An 18,991-nucleotide genomic window follows, 5' to 3' on the forward strand; every position below is an offset into this window, starting at 1 on the left:
GGCTCTGCCAATCTGAGTACACTTGCCAACCAATCAGTACTCTCTCCTCATATGTTGCTTCCCCTGACACTGGTCTTTTCTTGTGAAAAGCTTCAACAATAAAAAGTCTCTATTCTTCAGCAATACTCAAGTTCTGAACTACCAAACGACCATGTATTTTACTAGCCTGGATTTGTCCATTGTTGTCTTGTGTGCTCTGTGGGTTAACCCAACACATATTTACGGAAAGGTCCAAGGACTCATCTGCTGCCTGCTTTCAACCGGGGTGCCGGCAATGGGCCATGCATCTGCTTTTGCACATCAGGGCTAAGGAGTGGAAAAATAAGTGAAGGACTACTGCTCCTGTCCCCTCCCCAGAGCCCACTGCAGTAAAAGGAGCAAGTGTTGGTTTTAGACAAAGACGACAAGTGTGGGTGCGGTGCTGTGCCACAAGGTTGCCCAAACCCATCACCAAGTCCTAAACCATGAAGAAGGGCCAATTGGGAGTAAGGTTGCCAACCCTCCAGGATTGGCCTGGAGCCTCCAAGAACTGAAGGTCAATCTCCAGGACACTGCTACGTACAATCCTGCAGAAAAATCAACGATTTTTTTTGTAATTTTCTTTGAACATTTCTCTTTGCCAGATATAAAAATATTGAAAATGGGTGAAGAAAGGCTGTTTGGATGACAGTCAAGTGTCATCCAATTGGGTAATGAGTCTTTTTGCTTTCCAATTGGTGGAGGAAGGCAGTGCGTCACAAGAGTGGGTGTGTTGGCTGACTAACCACTGGAACGTGGGAGCAAGTCATGTGACAAAACCTCCAGGAATACATTTGATCACAGTTGGCAACCTTAATTGGGCGAGGTTGTGGGGTAGGACCCACGGAACTGTGCTGCAGCAGGGAGCCAATCAATGCTAGCTCAGGGCAAGAGTGAAGAAAACTGGAGGGGAGCAGAGGATAATCATGAGGTCCCTAAATGGGCTGGTGGAACACAGGCATCCAGGGGTACAGATACAAACATCACCTAAAGTAGCAACGTAGGTCAATAAGGCAAAGCATTGGGGTTCATTTCAAGAGGGGCAGAACAGTAGAGAGGTTATGTTAAACTTGCATGGAAGCTTGGCCAGACCACATCTGGAATACAAAGAACAGTTCTGTCTTCAGATTCTAAAAAGAACATAGAAACAGTGGCGAAGATACAAGAAAGATTTAGAACAATATCAGAGCTGACAGGTCATGCCTATCGGGAAGAATTGAGCCCTTTTCTCCACAAAAGCGAAGGCTGAAGGCTGATCTGATAGAGGTCTTCAAGACTGTAAAAGGTTTTGCTAGGGTGACGTAGAGAAGACATTTTCACTTGTGTGCCAGACAGGAACTAGGAGCCATAAATACAAGTTAGTCACTAATAAATCTAGTTGGGGATTCAGGAGAAACTTCTTTACCCAGAGAGTGGTGTGAATGGGGAACTTGCTACCACAGGGAGTGGTTGAGGGTGAAATGCATAGATACATTTAAGGGGAAGCTGGATAAACACATGCAGGGTAAATAGTAGGATATGTTGATAGGGTAAGATGAAGAGGGGTGGGAGGAGGTGTGGAGCATAAACACAAGAACGGACTCGTTGGGCTGAACACCCTGGTTACTTCGTTAAATTTAGAAGCTCCCCACTGCTAATTAATGCATGAGGCAGACAAAATACATTATGTATGTCTGTTTCCATGGCTTGTTTTTGTTGGAACAGGACACTAGCTGCCATCAGAGCCTTTGGCTCAAGGGATGTCACTCCACATCAAGCATAACTGACCAGGAGACTCTCCCGCTCTTACTACCTGCTGTTGGCGTGTTGGGAGAATTTGTAGGCTGATAATCAACCTGTTTGGCCACATTATGAACGCACTTTCCTTGGCCATCAAGTCCTCGGGCAGAATTTTACAGCCCCTCCCACCGGCGGGGTTTTCCGGTCCTGGTGAGGTCAATGGACTATCGAGCAGCTCGCCGCATTTCACAGCCCCGCCCCTGCTGTGACTGGGCAGTGAAATTCCACCCCTGGGTTGGGGCTGGAACCCGGGGTTCCTGGCTCAGAGGCAGGGATACTACCCACTGCGCCACAAGGACCTCCCTAATGACCTGCTTCAGTGCCACAAATAATTTACAACATTCTGTAACGTTGACCACACCATGGTTGTGTCAGCTCATCCCCTTATAACTTACGTACTATAACTTGATACTTTTCATCTGTTAACGGGTTAATATCACAGTCTATAATCATGCTGCACCAGGCTAGATTGATGGTCCATGCGTCTGAATATCTCCAACATCAGTCAAACACTTCATTTACCTCAAACCAGCCACTGCCAGTCAGAAAAAGCACCGCAGCAAAAACTGGCCCTTGGTTCGAACCCGGAAACTCACAAATGCTGAGCAGCCTTGCCCCTCACGTGAAACATTTGTTAGGGGGAAGAAAGTAAATAAGAATTTATGGTAAGGGAGAATTTATTGAAAAGGAATGAATGGCTTAAAATCTCCAGGCAAACAGGGCTACCAAGCACATTGGCAGTTAAAGGTGACCAGATGAACCTTGCACAGCCTTAGGGCCTGCAAACAACAGAAAGGCCTTGGGAGCCGGACTGCAGTCAGAGCATTGGCAATAACAACTAAGATTGAGTGTGCTCTTCAACAGATAGGGGAAGAACAGATGGTCCTAGTTTAGGTAGGAGGTAAGGTCCCTGCCTGGGTGAAAAATAGGGACATACGATGCATGTACCTGTTACCAGAGACTTGTCTGTTTAATGTAAACCTATATGTTGACAAGATCGGAATCTGGAAACAGTTCTTGTACGTGACCAATAATGTATAAATATGGTGAACACTTGTAGTTTAGCAGAGCACTGTCTCAAGCTGCATTGAGATGGTGCTCTCCTTACAATTGCTCGAATAAACGATCGTGACCTGTACCTGAGACTCCTGTGGTCCCATTTGTCGAAGTGACTACAACACATTTAAGTACTCCATTTTTAAAATATACCCCAACACATACACCCTCCCCCTCCCCCACCAACGAATGCGAATTTAACATCCAATCCAATCTCCTTTAGCAAACATACTGGCTTCACATTAGAGAAATAGAGGATGGAGTTATTTAGATTAACTGACGTGCTTAAAGACAAATAAAATATAAAATCCTTAGTGATTCCCCGCCACTGGGAGAAGAGTCATCACAAACTGTGCACAGTTTGTGATGGCTCTTCTCCCAGTGGTGGGGAATCACTAAGGTGACCACTAAATGGTGGTGGATAATAGGCGCATGGGGTTAATCTGCCGACCCATTGGTGTGCCCGTCAAGCGATTAACGAGAGTGCTCGCGGCGGGAAGGAGGGCAAGGAAATTTCCCAAGGGGGCCGATCTGGGAGATGCCGCGTGGCTTTCAGGGGCACCCAGGCGCTGCACCCACCTGCCTCGTTCTCCTCACAGCTCAGCTGGATCTTCCGTCTGCACACGAACCCCAGGGCGGCCAGCAGCCCCAGCAGACAGATGGAGAGCCCGATCGTCAACCATAAGGCAACTGCGGGGAACTTTAGATGCTGCCCTGGAGGTAGAAAGATACAGAGAGAAAATCAGTGGGCGATAGAAGTTAGCGGTAAGGTGGAGGAGCTCGGTGACGGCTTCCTTGCTGAGCCGGTGCATCTGACGGCTCACGTTTAATTCCTTGTCAAAGTGTTCCTGTAATTTGAATAGAAGGTTATGCTGATAGGGTTAGATAAAGCGGGATCGGAGGAGACTCATGTGGAGCATAAATGCTAACCTGGACCAGTCAAACTGAATGTTTCTGTGCTGTACAGTCTGTGTAAACTAAACTCTATCCCCAATGAGGTCATACATATTCCTGGAATAGCCGAGTTTCTCAGTCTCCCGATCTTCTGCTCTAGTCTCCTATCGGCATCAACAAATACTGAGGATGCTGATCTCTGATGGGCCAATTCCCTTCCTTCATCTCACCAAAAGTGGCCACTCCTCATCAGTGCCATCAGAACCAGTCGGCGACCATGTCTCAGTCAGCGGCACTCCCGCTTTTTGGGTTCTTGGGTTCAAGTTCCACCCCAAGAGGCTTGAGCACATAATCCAAGCGGATACTCTAGTGGGGTACTGAGGGAGTGCTGAACTGTCAGAGGTGCAGCCTTTAGGAGATTTTGCCCACCCTCTAAGGTAGATGCAAGAGATCCCATGCCACTATTTGAAGATGAGCAGGGGAATTCACCCTGGTGTCCAGGCCAACATTTATCCCTCAACCAACATCGCTAAAATATTTTATTTGGCCATTGCTGTCTGCATACAAGTTGGCTGGTAGCTTGCCTACATTATAACACTGACTACATTCCAAAAATAAAGCACTTCATCGGCTGTAAAGCACTTCGGGAACTCCTGAGGTTGTGAAAGGTGCTACACAAATGAAAGAATGTCTTTTTTCTAGGTACCTTAGTCCACCCACCCCCTCATCTCCCTTCCCTCTTCATATGCTCCCTACCTCCTCAATATTCTCCATGCCTCTGCTACTCCTATATCCTCCTCCATGCACCCCTGGCCCTGCATATCCCCCATGTCCTTCCCATAACCCACTTGCCCCCCACACCAACACCACAGATCTAATCACTCACTATACACCAGAACTCATCAGCCCTGTAATAACTGTCAAAAGAAACAGCCATACAAAAATAAAATCCTTTTAGGAGCTCATAAAACTATCAATCCAAACAAAGCCCTAGGTCCCCTCAACAGCTGTATCAACAACCCCTGCTGAGCTAATGGTGTTATGACACAGCAGTTGGTAAAGGCTGTGTTGTTTAAATCCCAGAGAGAAACTTGAACAACTGTCATAACCTATATTTTCAATTGGTATGTTTGAGATGCAGCTCCGAATTCAGGAATAAGACCACCGAGCCTCAAGGTTTTTTCTATATACAACTAAATTAAACATTTATTAATTTAACAAAAAAATAAACACATACACATGTCTACAAATTACTACCATAATAACTTTTAAACAAATCCCCAAATTAGTCACTTCCAGGTAAATCTTCACCAAAGGCTACAGTAACCCATAGAATTTAAACAGACGCCAAGCAAAGCACATTTGGCCTTATAAATTCAAAATGAGGTTCCTTACAAATTGATTCCTTTGCAGACACAGTTGTTGGCTTACAGGCTGGTTAGATCTTAAATGCCTCTGCCTTACACAAACGACTCCTTTCTGTTTATACCTAGCTTCCCCTTTGAATGTAAATTCTCACTGTATCACTAGGTTTTTTTTTAAATTTTACTTCTCTTAACAATAATCCTTTCATTCCACTAATTTTATTAGTAATATAAACACATTGCTTGGTGTCTCCCAACTAGGTGCAAGATATTACCCATTTTTTTGAATGGTTTATTCAACAAATGCAAGTTTACACTTTACCTCCTTACATTTATCTAATTAACATCTCAAAACTACTACACATCAAAGCACCCAGACTAGCTGGCTTTAATCCAGTTGAGCCACACATAGGCACACACATAGACACAGACCCTACTACAATTTCAATTCAAAAATAATTTCCAATAACATTATAGTCATTGAGATCTCTTCATGATAATGGCCATCTGTTCCACTTCTTCAAAGGTTGAACAGATGGCTTACCTGTCAATCAATGAAAATATCAAAGCACAGGGGGCAATTGACAAAGTAAAATCTGAATCTCAATACGGTTTAATGCAAACCAGCACTTTATTCACTGGATAAATTAATCTGATGCATCGGCAGAGTTTTCTATTTTCACAATGCTGGTCAATTTAATGGTCACTTCCTTTTTCTAAACAAAGCCCTATCATCAATCACTGCATTAGAAACATACTTGACTTATCATATAGCATTACGCTGTGACATGTGAAGTTAGCAACACCTTTTAAAGTACCTGTCCCATAAACAGCAAATAAATGAATGCTTAGATAATCAGATTTGGAAGATGTTGGCTGAAGCACAAGGTACTGGGAGGGTTCTCTCCTTAAATGGTGCTATGGCCAATGGGAGCAATAAGTCAAGACTCTCAGTTCATTCAAAAGGCAGCACCTTCAACAATGCGGCACTTCTGCAGTGAAAATCACACTTCTAGCCTCAGAAAACACAAATAGCACTTTCTCCAAACAGCTCCTTTTTCCCATAGGTATATGTTTCCATTAATTATATAAAAACCTGTGCAACCGGAATTTTCATCCCTCCATTATTGACGGCCATACTTTCAGAAGTCAAGGTGCTAAACTCTGGAATTCCCTTCCTAAACATTAGTGCCTCTATCCCCTTCTCTCCTTCATGATGCTCCTTAAAACCTCACTTTGACCAAACTTTTGGTCACCTGTCAAAATACCTCCCTTGGTGACTTAGTATGGAATTTGATTTGGTAAGATTCCAGTGAAGCATCTTGGGGCATTTTCCAACATTAATGGTCCTATATAAATTCAAATTGCTGTTAACATAGAAACTAGGAGCAAGAGTAGGCTATTCAGCCCTTCGAGCCTGCTCCGCCATTCATTATTATCATGGCTGATCATCCAACTCAATAGCCTGCTCCCGCTTTCTCTCCATACCCTTTGATCCCTTTCACCCCAAGAGCTATATCTAACTCCTTCTTGAAAACATACAATGTTTTGGCCTCAACTACTTTCTGTGGTAGCGAATTCCACAGGCTCACCACTCTCTGGGTGAAGAAATTTCTCCTCATTTCAGTCCTAAATGGTTTACCCCATATCCTCAGACTGTGACCCCTGGTTTTGGACTCCCCCACCATCAGGAGCATCTTTCCTGCATCTACCCTGTCTAGTCCTGTTAGAATTTTATAGGTTTCTATGAGATCCCCCCTCATTCTTCTGAACTCCAGCGAATATAATCCTAATCGACTCAATCTCTCCTCATATGTCAGTCCCGCCATCCCAGGAATCAGTCGGGTAAACCTTCGCTGCACTCCCTCTATAGCAAGCACATCCTTCCTCAGATAAGGGGACCAAAACGGCACACAATATTCCGGGTGTGGTCTCACCAAGGCCCTGTACAATTGCAGCAAGACATCCCTGTTCCTGTACTCGAATCCTCTGGCTATGAAGGCCAACGTACCATTTGCCTTCTTTACTGCCTGTTGCACCTGCATGCTTACCTTCAGTGACTGGTGTATGAGGACACCCAGGTCTCGTTGCACATTCCCTTCTCTCAATTTATAACCATTCAGATAATAATCTGCCTTCCTGTTTTTGCTACCAAAATGGATAACCTCACATTTATCCACATTATACTGCACCTGCCATGCATTTGCCCACTCACTCAGCTTGTCCAAATCACACTGAAGCATCTCTGCAACAGCAGATATAAAAGAAGCCAATGATGAGGCATGCTGAGAAACGTCTGAACAATTTAAAAAGACAGAAATATTGGAAAATGATTCCTGTCACATTCTAGCCCACTACTGATAATCCCAAACACATAACCGTGTATAATCGCAGGTTGTTCCAGCTATCGTCTCCCACTCAAGGCACACATCAACACAAGGCAAGCCCTCCATTCCTACATTTGGTTTCACCAAGCAAATCTTTTAAATGTTAAATGCTTTTCACTGTGCCCTCAGAGACACTGGGTGTTAAGGCTCGGAGCTTGCCTTAGCTTCCACACAGGGGCACATAAATAATAGCAGATTGTGTGTGGGTGTCTGCGGCTCTGCATTAATTAAGCCAGGGTTCTCCCTAAGCAAATCAGGCACAGTGCCATCATGTACAACTGCTCGAGCATTCTATTCAAAATCTCAAAGTCAAACCGTTTAAAAACTATTTGTCCCTCTTGTGGGCAACTTATAAGAATTTGAAGTCAATTTTGGAAATTAACACAGTTGCAAAACAACCTTGCAAAAAAGAAATCCCAATTTCCAAAACAGCATCCTTCACCTTTAGAAGTTACCAACAAACTGGACGATTGTTTTGTTACAGCAATGGGAATTTCTACTGGCGTTCAAATCGGTTTGAAGTTCATGATCAGAGTGTACATGTGCTGAAGGATTCCCCATTCAGCAGATTGCATGGGCCCAAAATAAGTAAGTAAGGGTTCAAAGCTGTTTTGGCTTGACTGCTTCAACATTTGGACATGTGGGAAGATGTGGTATATCAAAGAGTCGAGACAAGGTAAGAGAGGAAGGGAAATGATAAACAGGCCATGACAGGAAGGGGCAGAGAGTAGAAGTCTAAGAGTAAACCAACAGACAAGGCTAGAGGTTACAAAAATAATAAAAGGACAAAACTTAAGGCTCCATATCTGAATGTACGTAGCATTCAAAACAAAACAGGTGAACTGATAGTGCAATTAGAGATAAGTAAATACGATCTAATTACAGAGACATGGTTACAGGGCGGGATAGATTGGAACCTGAACATAAAGAGAACATTGACCTTTAGGAAGGATAGGGAGTTAGGAAAAGGAGGAGGGGTGGCTCTGTTAATGAAAGATGAGCTCACAACAGAGAGGGATGGCCTAAGTTCAGGGAATCAGAATATAGAAGCAGTTTGGGTAGAAATAAGAAATGATGAAGGCAAGGAATCACTTGTGGGAGTGGTGTACAGGCCCCCTAACAGTGACCACATGGTAGGATGGAATATCAAAGAAGAAATGGTGGGAGCTTGTCAGAAAGGTATGATGATTATCATGGGGGGATTTTAATTCACATATAGAATGGAACAACCAGATGGGCAAAGGTAGCATAGATGACAAATTCATAGAATGTTTTCAGGATAATTTCTTAGATCAGCATGTCCTGGAGCCAACCAGGGGCCAGGCTTTACAAGGCCTGGTATTGTGCAACGAGATAGGATTAATTGATGACCTCATAGTGAAGGTGCCCCTAGGTTGCAGTGGTCATAATATGATTGAATTTTACATTCAGTTCGAGGGAAAGAAGACTGGGTCCAAGGCTAGTATTTTAAACTTAAATAAGGGCAGTTATGGGGGCATGAAAGCAGAGCTAGCGAAAGTGAACTGCCAAATGAGGTTAAGGGAGAGGTCGATAGAGATGTAGTGGCAGACAGTTAAAGGGACATTTCAGAATACACAGAGTAGATATATTCCAACAAGAAAGAAAAGTTCCACGGGGAAGATCCACCATCTGTGGTTAACTAAGTTAAAGATAGCATCAAACTTAAAGAAAAAGTATATAATTGTGTAAAGATGGATGGCAGGTGAGAAGATTGGACAGAATATAAAATTCAGCAAAGAATGACTAAAAGATTAATAAGGAGGTAAAAATTAGAGCATGAGAGAAAGCTAGCTAGAAATATAAAGACAGATAGTAAGAGTTCCTATAAATATTTTTTAAAAAGCTAACAAAGTGAGCACTGATCCTATAGAAAGTGAGTCTGGAGAATTAGTACTGGAAAATAAGGTGATGGCAGATGAATTGAACAGGTGTTTTGTATCAGTCTTCACTATAGAGGGCACAAGTAACATCCCAAATAGTTGTAAACAGGAATTGGAAGAGAGGGAGGAACTCAAGAAAATTACAATCACCAGGGAAGTGGTACTGAGCAAATTGTGGGTTGACAAGTCCCCAGGTCCTGATGGATTTCATCCTAAGGTCTTAAAAGAGGTGGTTAGTAAGATAGTTGAGATAACTTTAATTTTCCAAACTTCGCTAGATTCGGGGAAGGTTCCATTTGATTGGAAAATAGATAGTGTAACTCTTTATTCAAAAAGGCAGGAAGACAGAAAGCGGGAATCTACAGGCCAGTTAGCTTAACATCTGTCTAAAATGTTAGAAGCTATTATTACTGACATTATAACAGGGCACTTAGATAAATTCAAGGTAATCAGGCAGAGTCAACAAGGCTTTGTACAAGGGCAATCATGTTTAACCAATTCATTGGAGTTCTTTGAAGAAGTAACATGTGCTGTGGATAAAGGCAAACCAGTAGATGTACTTACATTTTCAGAAGGCAATTGATAAGATGCCTCATGAAAGGTTATTGCAAAAAATAAAAGCTCATAGTGTAGGGGTAGAATATTGGCATGGATAGAAGATTGGCTAGCTAACAGGAACCGAGAGTAGGCATAAATGGGTCATTTTCTGGTTGGCAGGATGTGATGAGTGGTGTGCCACAGGGATCAGTGCTGGGGCCTCAAATCTTTACAATTTATATAAATGACTTGGATGAAGGGACCGATGGCATGGTTGCTAAATTTTCTGATGACACAAAGTTTTGTAGGAAAGTAAGTTGTGAAGAGTACATAAGGAGGCTACAAAAGGATACAGACAGGTTAGGTGAGTGGGTAAAGATCTGGCAAATGGAGTAAGATGTAGGGAAATGTGATGTTGTCCATTTTGGCAGGATGAATAAAGAAGAGGGTTATTATCTAAATGATGAGAGATTGCAGAGCTCTGAGATTCAGACGGGTCTGGGTGCTCTAGTGCGTGAATCACAAAAGTATGCAAGTGCAGCAAGTAACTAGCAAAGCTAATAGAAAGTTATCATTTATTGTGAGGGGAATTGAATATAAGAGCAGGCAGGTTATGCTTCTGTTATACAAGGCATTGGCGAGGCCACATCTGGAGTACTACGTACAATATTAGTCTCTTTATTTAAGGAAAGATGTAAATGCATTAGAAGCAGTTCAGAGGAGGTTAACTAGATTAATGCCAGGAATTGGTGGGTTGTCTTATGAGGAAAGGCTGGACAGGCTAGGTTTGTATGCGTTGGAGTTTAGAAGAGTAAGAGGTGACTTGATTGAAACATAACAGATCCTGAGAGGGTGAGTGTGGAAAGGATGTTTCCTCTTGTGGAAGAATCTAGAATTTGGGTTACAGTTTCAAAATAAGGTCTCGCCCATTTAGAAAAGAATTGAAGAAATGTTTTTTTCTCTCAGAGGGTTGTGAGACTTTGGAATTCCATTCCTTAAAAGATGGTTGAGACAGGATCCTTGAATATCTTTAAGGCAGAGATAGATAAATTCTTGATAAGCAAGGGGATGAAAGGTTATCGGGGGTAGGCAGGAATGTGAGGTTAAAATCAGATCAGCCACGATCTAATGGAATGGCGGAGTAGGCTTGAGGGACCAAGTGGCCTACTCCTACTCCTAATATGTATGTTTGTATGTTCCTATAGGAACAGGAGGAAGCCATTTCGTCCCACAAGCCTTTCCACCATTCAATGAGATCATGGCTGATCTACGAGCAACTTCAAATACCCATCTTTGCCCCAAATCCCTCGATACCTTTGGTTAACAAAAATCTATCAATCCCAAGATTTAATATTAACAATTTATTTAGCATCAACTGTTGTTTAGGGAAGCAAGTCCCAAACTTTTACCACCCTTTGTATGTAGACGTGTTTCCTAACTTCACTCCTGAAAGGTCTTGTTCCAATTTTTAGACCATGCCCACTAGTCCTAGACTCCCTAACCAGCAGAAATAATTTCCCCCCAATCCGTCCTATCTGCTCCCCTTAATGTCCTGAAAACGTTGATCAAATCACCCCTTAATCCTCCAAATGCCACCATGAAATTAGATTCAGCTAGAAGTGACTGGGTCAGGGAGATCCTGGTTGTCCACTTGATGTGCTTCTACGGCAAGGGGTGGGGGGGTCAACTCTGATTGTCCGTCCAGTCATACTGATGGGCAATTTAAATATGATTTAAGCCTTACTAACTATTATAACTAAGGCACCCCTAAGATAAAGCTGGCCTGAAGCTTTACTCTGAAGTGTATCGCTGCTCATATTGGTTTTGCTTTATTCTTTGGACTCGAGTGGCATTAGCAAGGCCATATTGACCGCCCCCAACTAAATGCCCTGAGAAAGCGGCAGCGGCAGTATTCACAACCTAGTGATCATCCGGGCCTACTTCAGACAGTGTTAAGTCAACCTGCGTCACGTGGGGCTGGAGTCGTAACAGGTCCAGGCCGGGTAGGGGTGGCAAGTTCAAATCCCCAGAGGACATTAGCGAGCCCTTTGCATTCCAATGACAATTCAAACAGCTTTCATAGTTATTTATTCCTGTTGCCAACCCATAAACGACCAGGCTTACTAAATTCAAATTTCATAAACACTCGGCACTACAGCGCCGGAGTCGTGACATCTGGAGGAGCTCCAGCACCATAATATAATGAATAGGTTACTGGACCTTTAATTGCTGCTTGTGGGATAAAAGCAAAATACCGCGGATGCTGGAAATCTGAAACAATGCTGGAAAAACTCAGCAGGTCTGGCAGCCTCTGCAGAGAGAGAAACAAGAGTTAACGTTTCAAGTCCGTATGACTCAAGTGGTCTGATTCCTAAATTTGTATTTGTAAATCCAATTGTTATAACCCGGCAGTTGGTGAAGCTGAGTAATTTAAAAATCCCAGAGGGAATCTTTAAACAACTGTCATAACCTATATTTTTAAGTGGCATGTTTGAAATGCAACTCTAAATTCAGGAATCAGACCACCAGTTCTCGAGAGGTTTTATATTAAACTAAGTGAAACACTTTATTAAGTTACAACACATTAAACACATATACACAGCTACAAATTACTACTATCATAACATTTAACAAATTCCCAAACTAGTCTCCATTAAGGCAACGTATAGGCTTAACCAGACACCAGGCAAAGTATTTTCACCTTACGAATTCAAAATGAGGTTCTTTTCACTTTGGTTCCTGTGGAGGCCTAAGGGTCATACGGACTTGAAACGTTAACTCTGTTTCTTTCTCCACAGATGCTACTAGACCTGCTGAGTTTTTCCAACATTTTCTGTTTTTGTTGCTGCTTGTGGGAGCTTGCTGTGTGTAAATTGGCTGCCATGTTTCCCATGTTACAACATTTCAACAATACCTCAATGGCTCTGGAATGTTTGGATGGCCTGAGGTTGTGAAAGGCGTTATATAAATGCAAGTTCTTTCTTTATTTACAGTTCACAGCTAATGGTTGGTTAGAGATTGTCAATATGGATTTTTTGTCAGTGGTGAGATTAATATTTCAAGGGTGCTACTAACTCTTTGGTAGTGGGTGATTTTTCTTTGGCCTTCAAATGTTGAGCAGAACATTTTTGTTCTGTCTTCAGTTCTGTACACCAAAGAGCCAAATGCCCCAAGTGAACTGAAACCCTGGCTCAGACTGAAATTGACTTAGTTAAAATTCAAACAAGGTTTCTCTTAAATCTGCTTTTGGATGTGTTCCCACTTTTCAAAATGCCAGCCTCTGCTCCTTCTCTCTGCGATAAATCAGCATTACTGACCCTATGCCTGAAGCCAAGGCACACGAGCAGGAGTAAAGCAGACTAGTCAATAAGCAGCAGCGCTCTGGTCAGCTGGTGGAGTCTGTGATCTACACAAGGCCCCAAGGTGTTCATGTATAACATTGGCAGTCATACACCAGGGATTGTGCAAATTTAAACCATTCGAATCAGGGTTGGCTTCCTTCCATTATCTTAATGCTCAGTGGCAGCGCTGTGCACCTGGCATGGCTTAAGTGCAGAGTGTTCCCACAACAGTGCCCATTAACCCTCAAGCTGGCATGTCTAAGTCAGGTAGGTCTCACTCTGCGGTGACCAAAGAAGTCCAGGACCTCCTCCCAAGTTGTAAGGGCATCATGCCAAGGTCACATTCCCTTTGCCAAGACGGGCGTGCACCTCCCCATTGTTAATGGCCAACTGCACATCAGGCACAGGGAGGTTAATCTTAGAACTTCCCTGTGCCTAGTGGTACATGGCACCAGGCAGACACAGCACATGCTTATGTCTGTTTCCATGGCCAGTTTTTTCCTGCAACAGATTGCCAGCCTGTGGCTATAGACCGAGGGGCGCCGCTCCACATCAAGCTCGGCTGACCAGGAGGCTCTCCCACTCTTGCCACCTGCCCTCAGGTATACTGGAAGGATTTGCAGGCCGATAATCAGCCTGTTTGGCCCCATTACAAATGCAACTCCCTTGACCATCTAGTCCTGGGGTGGGACTTGAACCTGGGGCTTCTGGCTCAGAGGCAGGGACGCCACCCACTGCGCCACAAGGCCACAGGACAATTAGAAGGTGTAGAACAAAATAACCTAAAGGGGCTCTGGCTGGGCTCGGAGGAGCAGCCCAGCTCTTCCTGCCCATAAAGGTCACTCAGGAAAGAAGCACAAATTTGAAAGTCAGGGTTTACAACCTGGACCAGTGCTGTAATGGAAACTGGTTAGGATCGTACAGGCAAAGCAGAGCAACAGGTGAAGGAAGGGCAAGAAGTGGTGGGGGCAAGAGTGAGCCAAACCCAGCAGCTACCAGACAAAACAGCACAAGCGCAGGGCCCAGGAAGCAGCAGCAGCAGCGAGCTGAGAACAGAGGGCAGGCGTGGCATAACAGAATGTCATAAGCACTTGCATTTATATAGCACCTTACAACATAGTAAAATGCTTTGCAGCCAATGAAGTACTAACATCCTTCGGTTTTACCCCGTAGAGTTCACTATGTTATTGGCTCAATAAATTGATCCACGCCATTGTTAAAACTTTTAAACAGCGAGCCTAAGGTTCCCAAAGAGAAGGACTTGCGTTTATGTAGCGCCTTGCACAACCTCAGCACCTTCCAAAACACTTTACGGCCAATGAAGTGCTTTGCTTGAAGCGGAGTCACTATTGTAATATAGGAAACGCAGCAGCCAATTTGTGCACAGCAAGCTCCCACAAACAGAAATGAGATAATGGCCAAACCTTCGGTTTTTGCGATGTTGGTTGAGGGAGAAATATTTGCCAGGACGCCAGAGAGAACACTCTGCATTTCTTCAAATAACGTCCACCTGAGAGTGCAGATGGGGCCTTGGTTTGACATCTCATTCACGAGATGGCACATCTAACAGTGCAGCACTCCCTCAGTGCTGCACCTGGGGAGGTCAGCCTTGTTTGTGGTCTCAATTCTCTCAAAGCGGAACTCGAACTCACAACCTTCTTGACACAGAAACGAGAGTGCTATCACTGAGCCATGGGCTGATCCTAAACATAACCTTGTCATCCAGAGGACATATCAAAATAAAGAGTTCCCCAGTCCAAGACTGGGTAAGTCAGGAAAAGTTTGGGATCACAACACCGACCCAGAGGGAGTCCACTCCATATTATGACCTCCAAACCAGAGATTATCCGACCTCTGCTGTTCCCTTTCCATTGCCTAGCTTCCTAATTGCAGCTACCTTCCAACAGGAGCGTTGCCAAAAAATAGTTGGAGGGGTGGAGGCAATTTATACTTAAATGACACAGCTAGTTACCACCAGATACAGAGATTAAATAAACTCATTACTGAATATTTAATTACATCCCTGAATGAATTTGTTACACACAGAGAAATCTCCTTTTTGACAATATTGCAATTTATCTTTCCCGAATGAGCGGAGTAGCTTGCACTCCATTCCCAGGACAAGTGCTTTTATTGGCCCTTAGGGTGCAATTGCAAGATTAGTGTCAAATTATGGCCAGTATTTACTGCTCTGGGACTCTCATTTGTCTGAAACTGGGTAAAGACTGCCTGAAATTTATTGGAATAGCGTTTTTGCATAACCCAAATAAAAAAATAAGTGAAATCTGCAGCTGGAGCAAAGCATGAATGCACTTAAAAGGGGAAGAGAGTCTGTAAATGGCGCAGAAAGAGTAGGTTAAGGGGTTTTTTTTTTTAGTTAAACAGCACAGAAAGAGACTATTCAACCCACACCAGCTCTCGGGGAGATGGCTACTGCAATAACTTGTGCCTTTAATGTATCAAAACATCGAGCCGCGTAAGGGGATATTACAGCAGGCGATTAAGAGCTCGATCTAAGAGGTAGCTTTCAAGGAGAAAATTCGAGATCTTAGGGCCCAGGCAGGTGAAGGCAGCGATGTAAGTGATGGAACGGTGAAAATCGGAGATGCATGGAGGGATGGCCACCAGTGGTAGGATAATGAAAATCAAAAATTGGGCAGCACTTGCTGAACAATCCTGAATGCGCTAATAGCTACAGTAACAACCAACTTAAGATCATCAGTTGAGCTCATTAATTGGCTCATTTATGCTTGCTAGAAGTGACATACATTCATACACAGGGACCTGTTCAATGCAAAAAAAAAAATGAATATGTTCAAACTTTGTGCACTCTTTGAATTACCTGGGAGTCTGAGGAACCTATAGTTCCCTGTTATTTTCTCCATGGTAATGCCTAGGCCAATCAGAGTTGACTTGCCAACCAATCAGCACCCTTTTCTCCTGTAGTATAAATTGCTGTGATTGTTTGAAATTTGACATTCTTTTATTTGTCCTGATGAGTGCAAGATGAAAAGCTTCGACAACATGTCTCTCTTTTCAGCAAGATTCATAATCAGAGGTTTCTCTAATTGTCTACTTCACTCTTCAACAATAACAAGGAGAATAGGGACAAGCTTCAGGAGGACATGAAAACACTGGTGAATAGGCAGATGCATGGCAGATGCAGTTTAGTGCAGAGAAGTGTGAAATAGTACATTTTGGTTGGAAGAACGAGGACAGGCAATATAAACTAAATGGTACAATTTTCAAGGGATGCAGATACAGAGAGAAAGGATGTGTGTGTATAAATCCTTGAAGGTGGCAGAACGCATTGACAAGGCTATTAAAAAAGCATATGGTGGCCATGGCTTTGTGAATAGAGGAATACAGTACAAAAGCAAGGAAGTCATGTTAAACCCTTATAAGACACAGGTTAGGCCTTAGCCGGAGTATTGAGTTCAATTCTGGGCAACGTACTTTAGGAAGGAAAACAAGAGTTTGGAGAAGGTGTAAAGGGGATTTACTGGAATGGTCCCAGGTGTAGAGTAAAAGGTTAACTCTAATGATAGCTACTGAGCATGTGCGTAAGGAACTATGTCACAGCGATGTCACTGACTGAGAGAGGATGACTGGGAAGCGCATCTTAGACAATAGCTCCAGCTATGTCTTGGTCTTATTTAACCTTTGTAGAAAGTTAGTATGTAAACAAGTGTGCTTTTAACAAAAGACCATTGCCTCCAAGATCTCTTCTAGAGTAAGAGGTTAACAGATCCTGAGATAAAAGCGCGATAACAGACCAGGATGAAGGATTTCAGTTATGTAGAGAGACGACAGAAACTGGGACTGTTCTCCTTAGAGCAGAGATGATTGAAGGGAGATTAGATGGACGGGTTCAAAAGCATGAAGATTTTTCTTTTATTCCGTCACAGGACGTGGGGGCATTGCTGACTGGGCTAGTATTTGTTACCCGTCCCTAGTTGGCCCCGAGAAGGTGGTGGTGAGCCGCCATCTTGAACCGCTACAGTCCATATGGTGTAGGTACACCCACCGTGCTGTTAGGGAGAGCATTTGGATAGAGTAAATAAAGAGAAACTGTCTCCAGTGGTAGAAGGCTTGGTAACTAGAGGATGCGGATTTAACATGATTGACAAACGAACCAGAGGCAACATGAGGGTAAAAGGAAATTACACAGCGAGTTGTTATCATTTCGAATGCACTGCCTGAACGGGTGGTGGAAGCAGATACAATAGGTTATTTCAAAAGGGAATTGGATAAATACTTGGAGAGCTACAGGGCTTTGAGGAAAGAGCAGGGATGTGGGACTTATGGATCACTTTACCAAAGACCCAGCACAGACAAGATGGGACAAATGGTCTCTTTTTGTTCCATATAACTCTACAATGGTTCTACTTTAAGACGCTTCTTAAAAACCCACCTCTTTGACCGGAGCACTTGTTCACTTGTCCTAATCCCTCTTTGTGAACATGCCAAGGGATGTTTTACAATAGTAGAGGTGCTATATAAATGCAAGATCTTGTTTTCGTACTCACTAAAAAGGTTAAGGCTTTTTACCTTTCACTGAGATTGTAAAGAGAAGGTGTGTGGGGGGGCGTTTTAAAGCTGCCAAGAGCATCCAGCACTCGAGTGGCTAAAATTTACCAAAAAATCCAAAGCGATCTAATCTACTGACTTCAGCCTGTCAGAGGCTCAAAGTAAATCTCCACAGCCACAGCGCACTTTCAAAAGCCGTGCAAAAACAATGGAGTCCTCATGAAAACTAAGGGGCTGAAAATTCCACACCGGCTCCTTCCATTTGACTTAGGAAGCAAATTGTTGCCCGACCAGAGAGTGACGGGTTAAGTGAATGATCGTACAGAAAAGCCCAGCAACAGTTCAAGTGGTGCCTTGTCGGCTTTAGCGTTTCGGGTGTGATTTTTCCACAATCCCTACAACCAAATTTGTCATCAGCTGCTTGTCACTTGGACTGCTTCAGCCAGCAACACCAAATCACCTCCTTCCTCCTGCAACAGATTTTGCTTTTCATTTCTGCTTTCAAGTTTTGCTGTTACATCTCGTCCCTCACCCTCACCACCCCGCTTCCTGTCCGCAAGGGACCGTCTCAAAATCCCAGCTCGGCCACATTTATCCTCCCCAGTCCGCAAACACCTTTGCTCCCTGCCAGTGTCAGCTGAAGGTTGTGGGTTCAAGTCCTACTCCAGAAGCATCAACACAAAACCTTGGCTGACATGTTGTAATGCACTGAAAATTACACTGTGCGCTTTGTCCACTTAAGGCTACCATATACACATATACCAGCAGAGGGAGTCTAGAAGGAAATTAAAATGGAACGCATTTTTTAACAGCATATGCTTTCTGATTCTGAATGTTTCTTGCTGAATATCTTATTGTTTCTTCCAAAGAACTTCACACACATGAGTGCAGTATTCAGGTAGTGCTGCACTGTTGGGGGTGCTTTGTACTAAGTTTAGACTTGTAGCACTAAGCTGTGGTCCCAGGACTACTCCAAAGTTTCATGGTGGCTCCAGGAAAGTGAATGTTGTTATAATCCAGACAGCCAGGCAATGAAGGATAGAACTGGAGTCAATCTTTTACACATCTGGATGGGCACTTGAGGGAAATAAACTTGCGCGGCTGCGGGGTTAGAGCATGAGAATAGGACAGACTGAATTGCTCTACAGAGATCTGGCATGAACTGGATGGCCTCCTTCTGTGTC

General features: G+C 43.5%; 1 protein-coding gene across 4 annotated transcripts in view; it reads right to left on the reverse strand.

Annotated features, from left to right (window-relative positions):
• LOC144670078 (CD276 antigen-like) overlaps nucleotides 1-18,991 on the reverse strand; it is a 347,132-nt gene that overhangs the window by 100,997 nt on the left and 227,144 nt on the right. For all 4 annotated transcript variants that reach the window (XM_078532477.1, XM_078532476.1, XM_078532475.1 and 1 more), the window contains exon 5: nucleotides 3,433-3,567. In XM_078532477.1, coding sequence (XP_078388603.1) covers nucleotides 3,433-3,567 — 135 coding nt within the window. The remainder of the gene's footprint in view (nucleotides 1-3,432; nucleotides 3,568-18,991) is intronic.

This window comes from Cetorhinus maximus, chromosome 30 (genome assembly GCF_964194155.1).
Source record: "Cetorhinus maximus chromosome 30, sCetMax3.hap1.1, whole genome shotgun sequence".
NCBI lineage: Eukaryota > Metazoa > Chordata > Chondrichthyes > Lamniformes > Cetorhinidae > Cetorhinus > Cetorhinus maximus.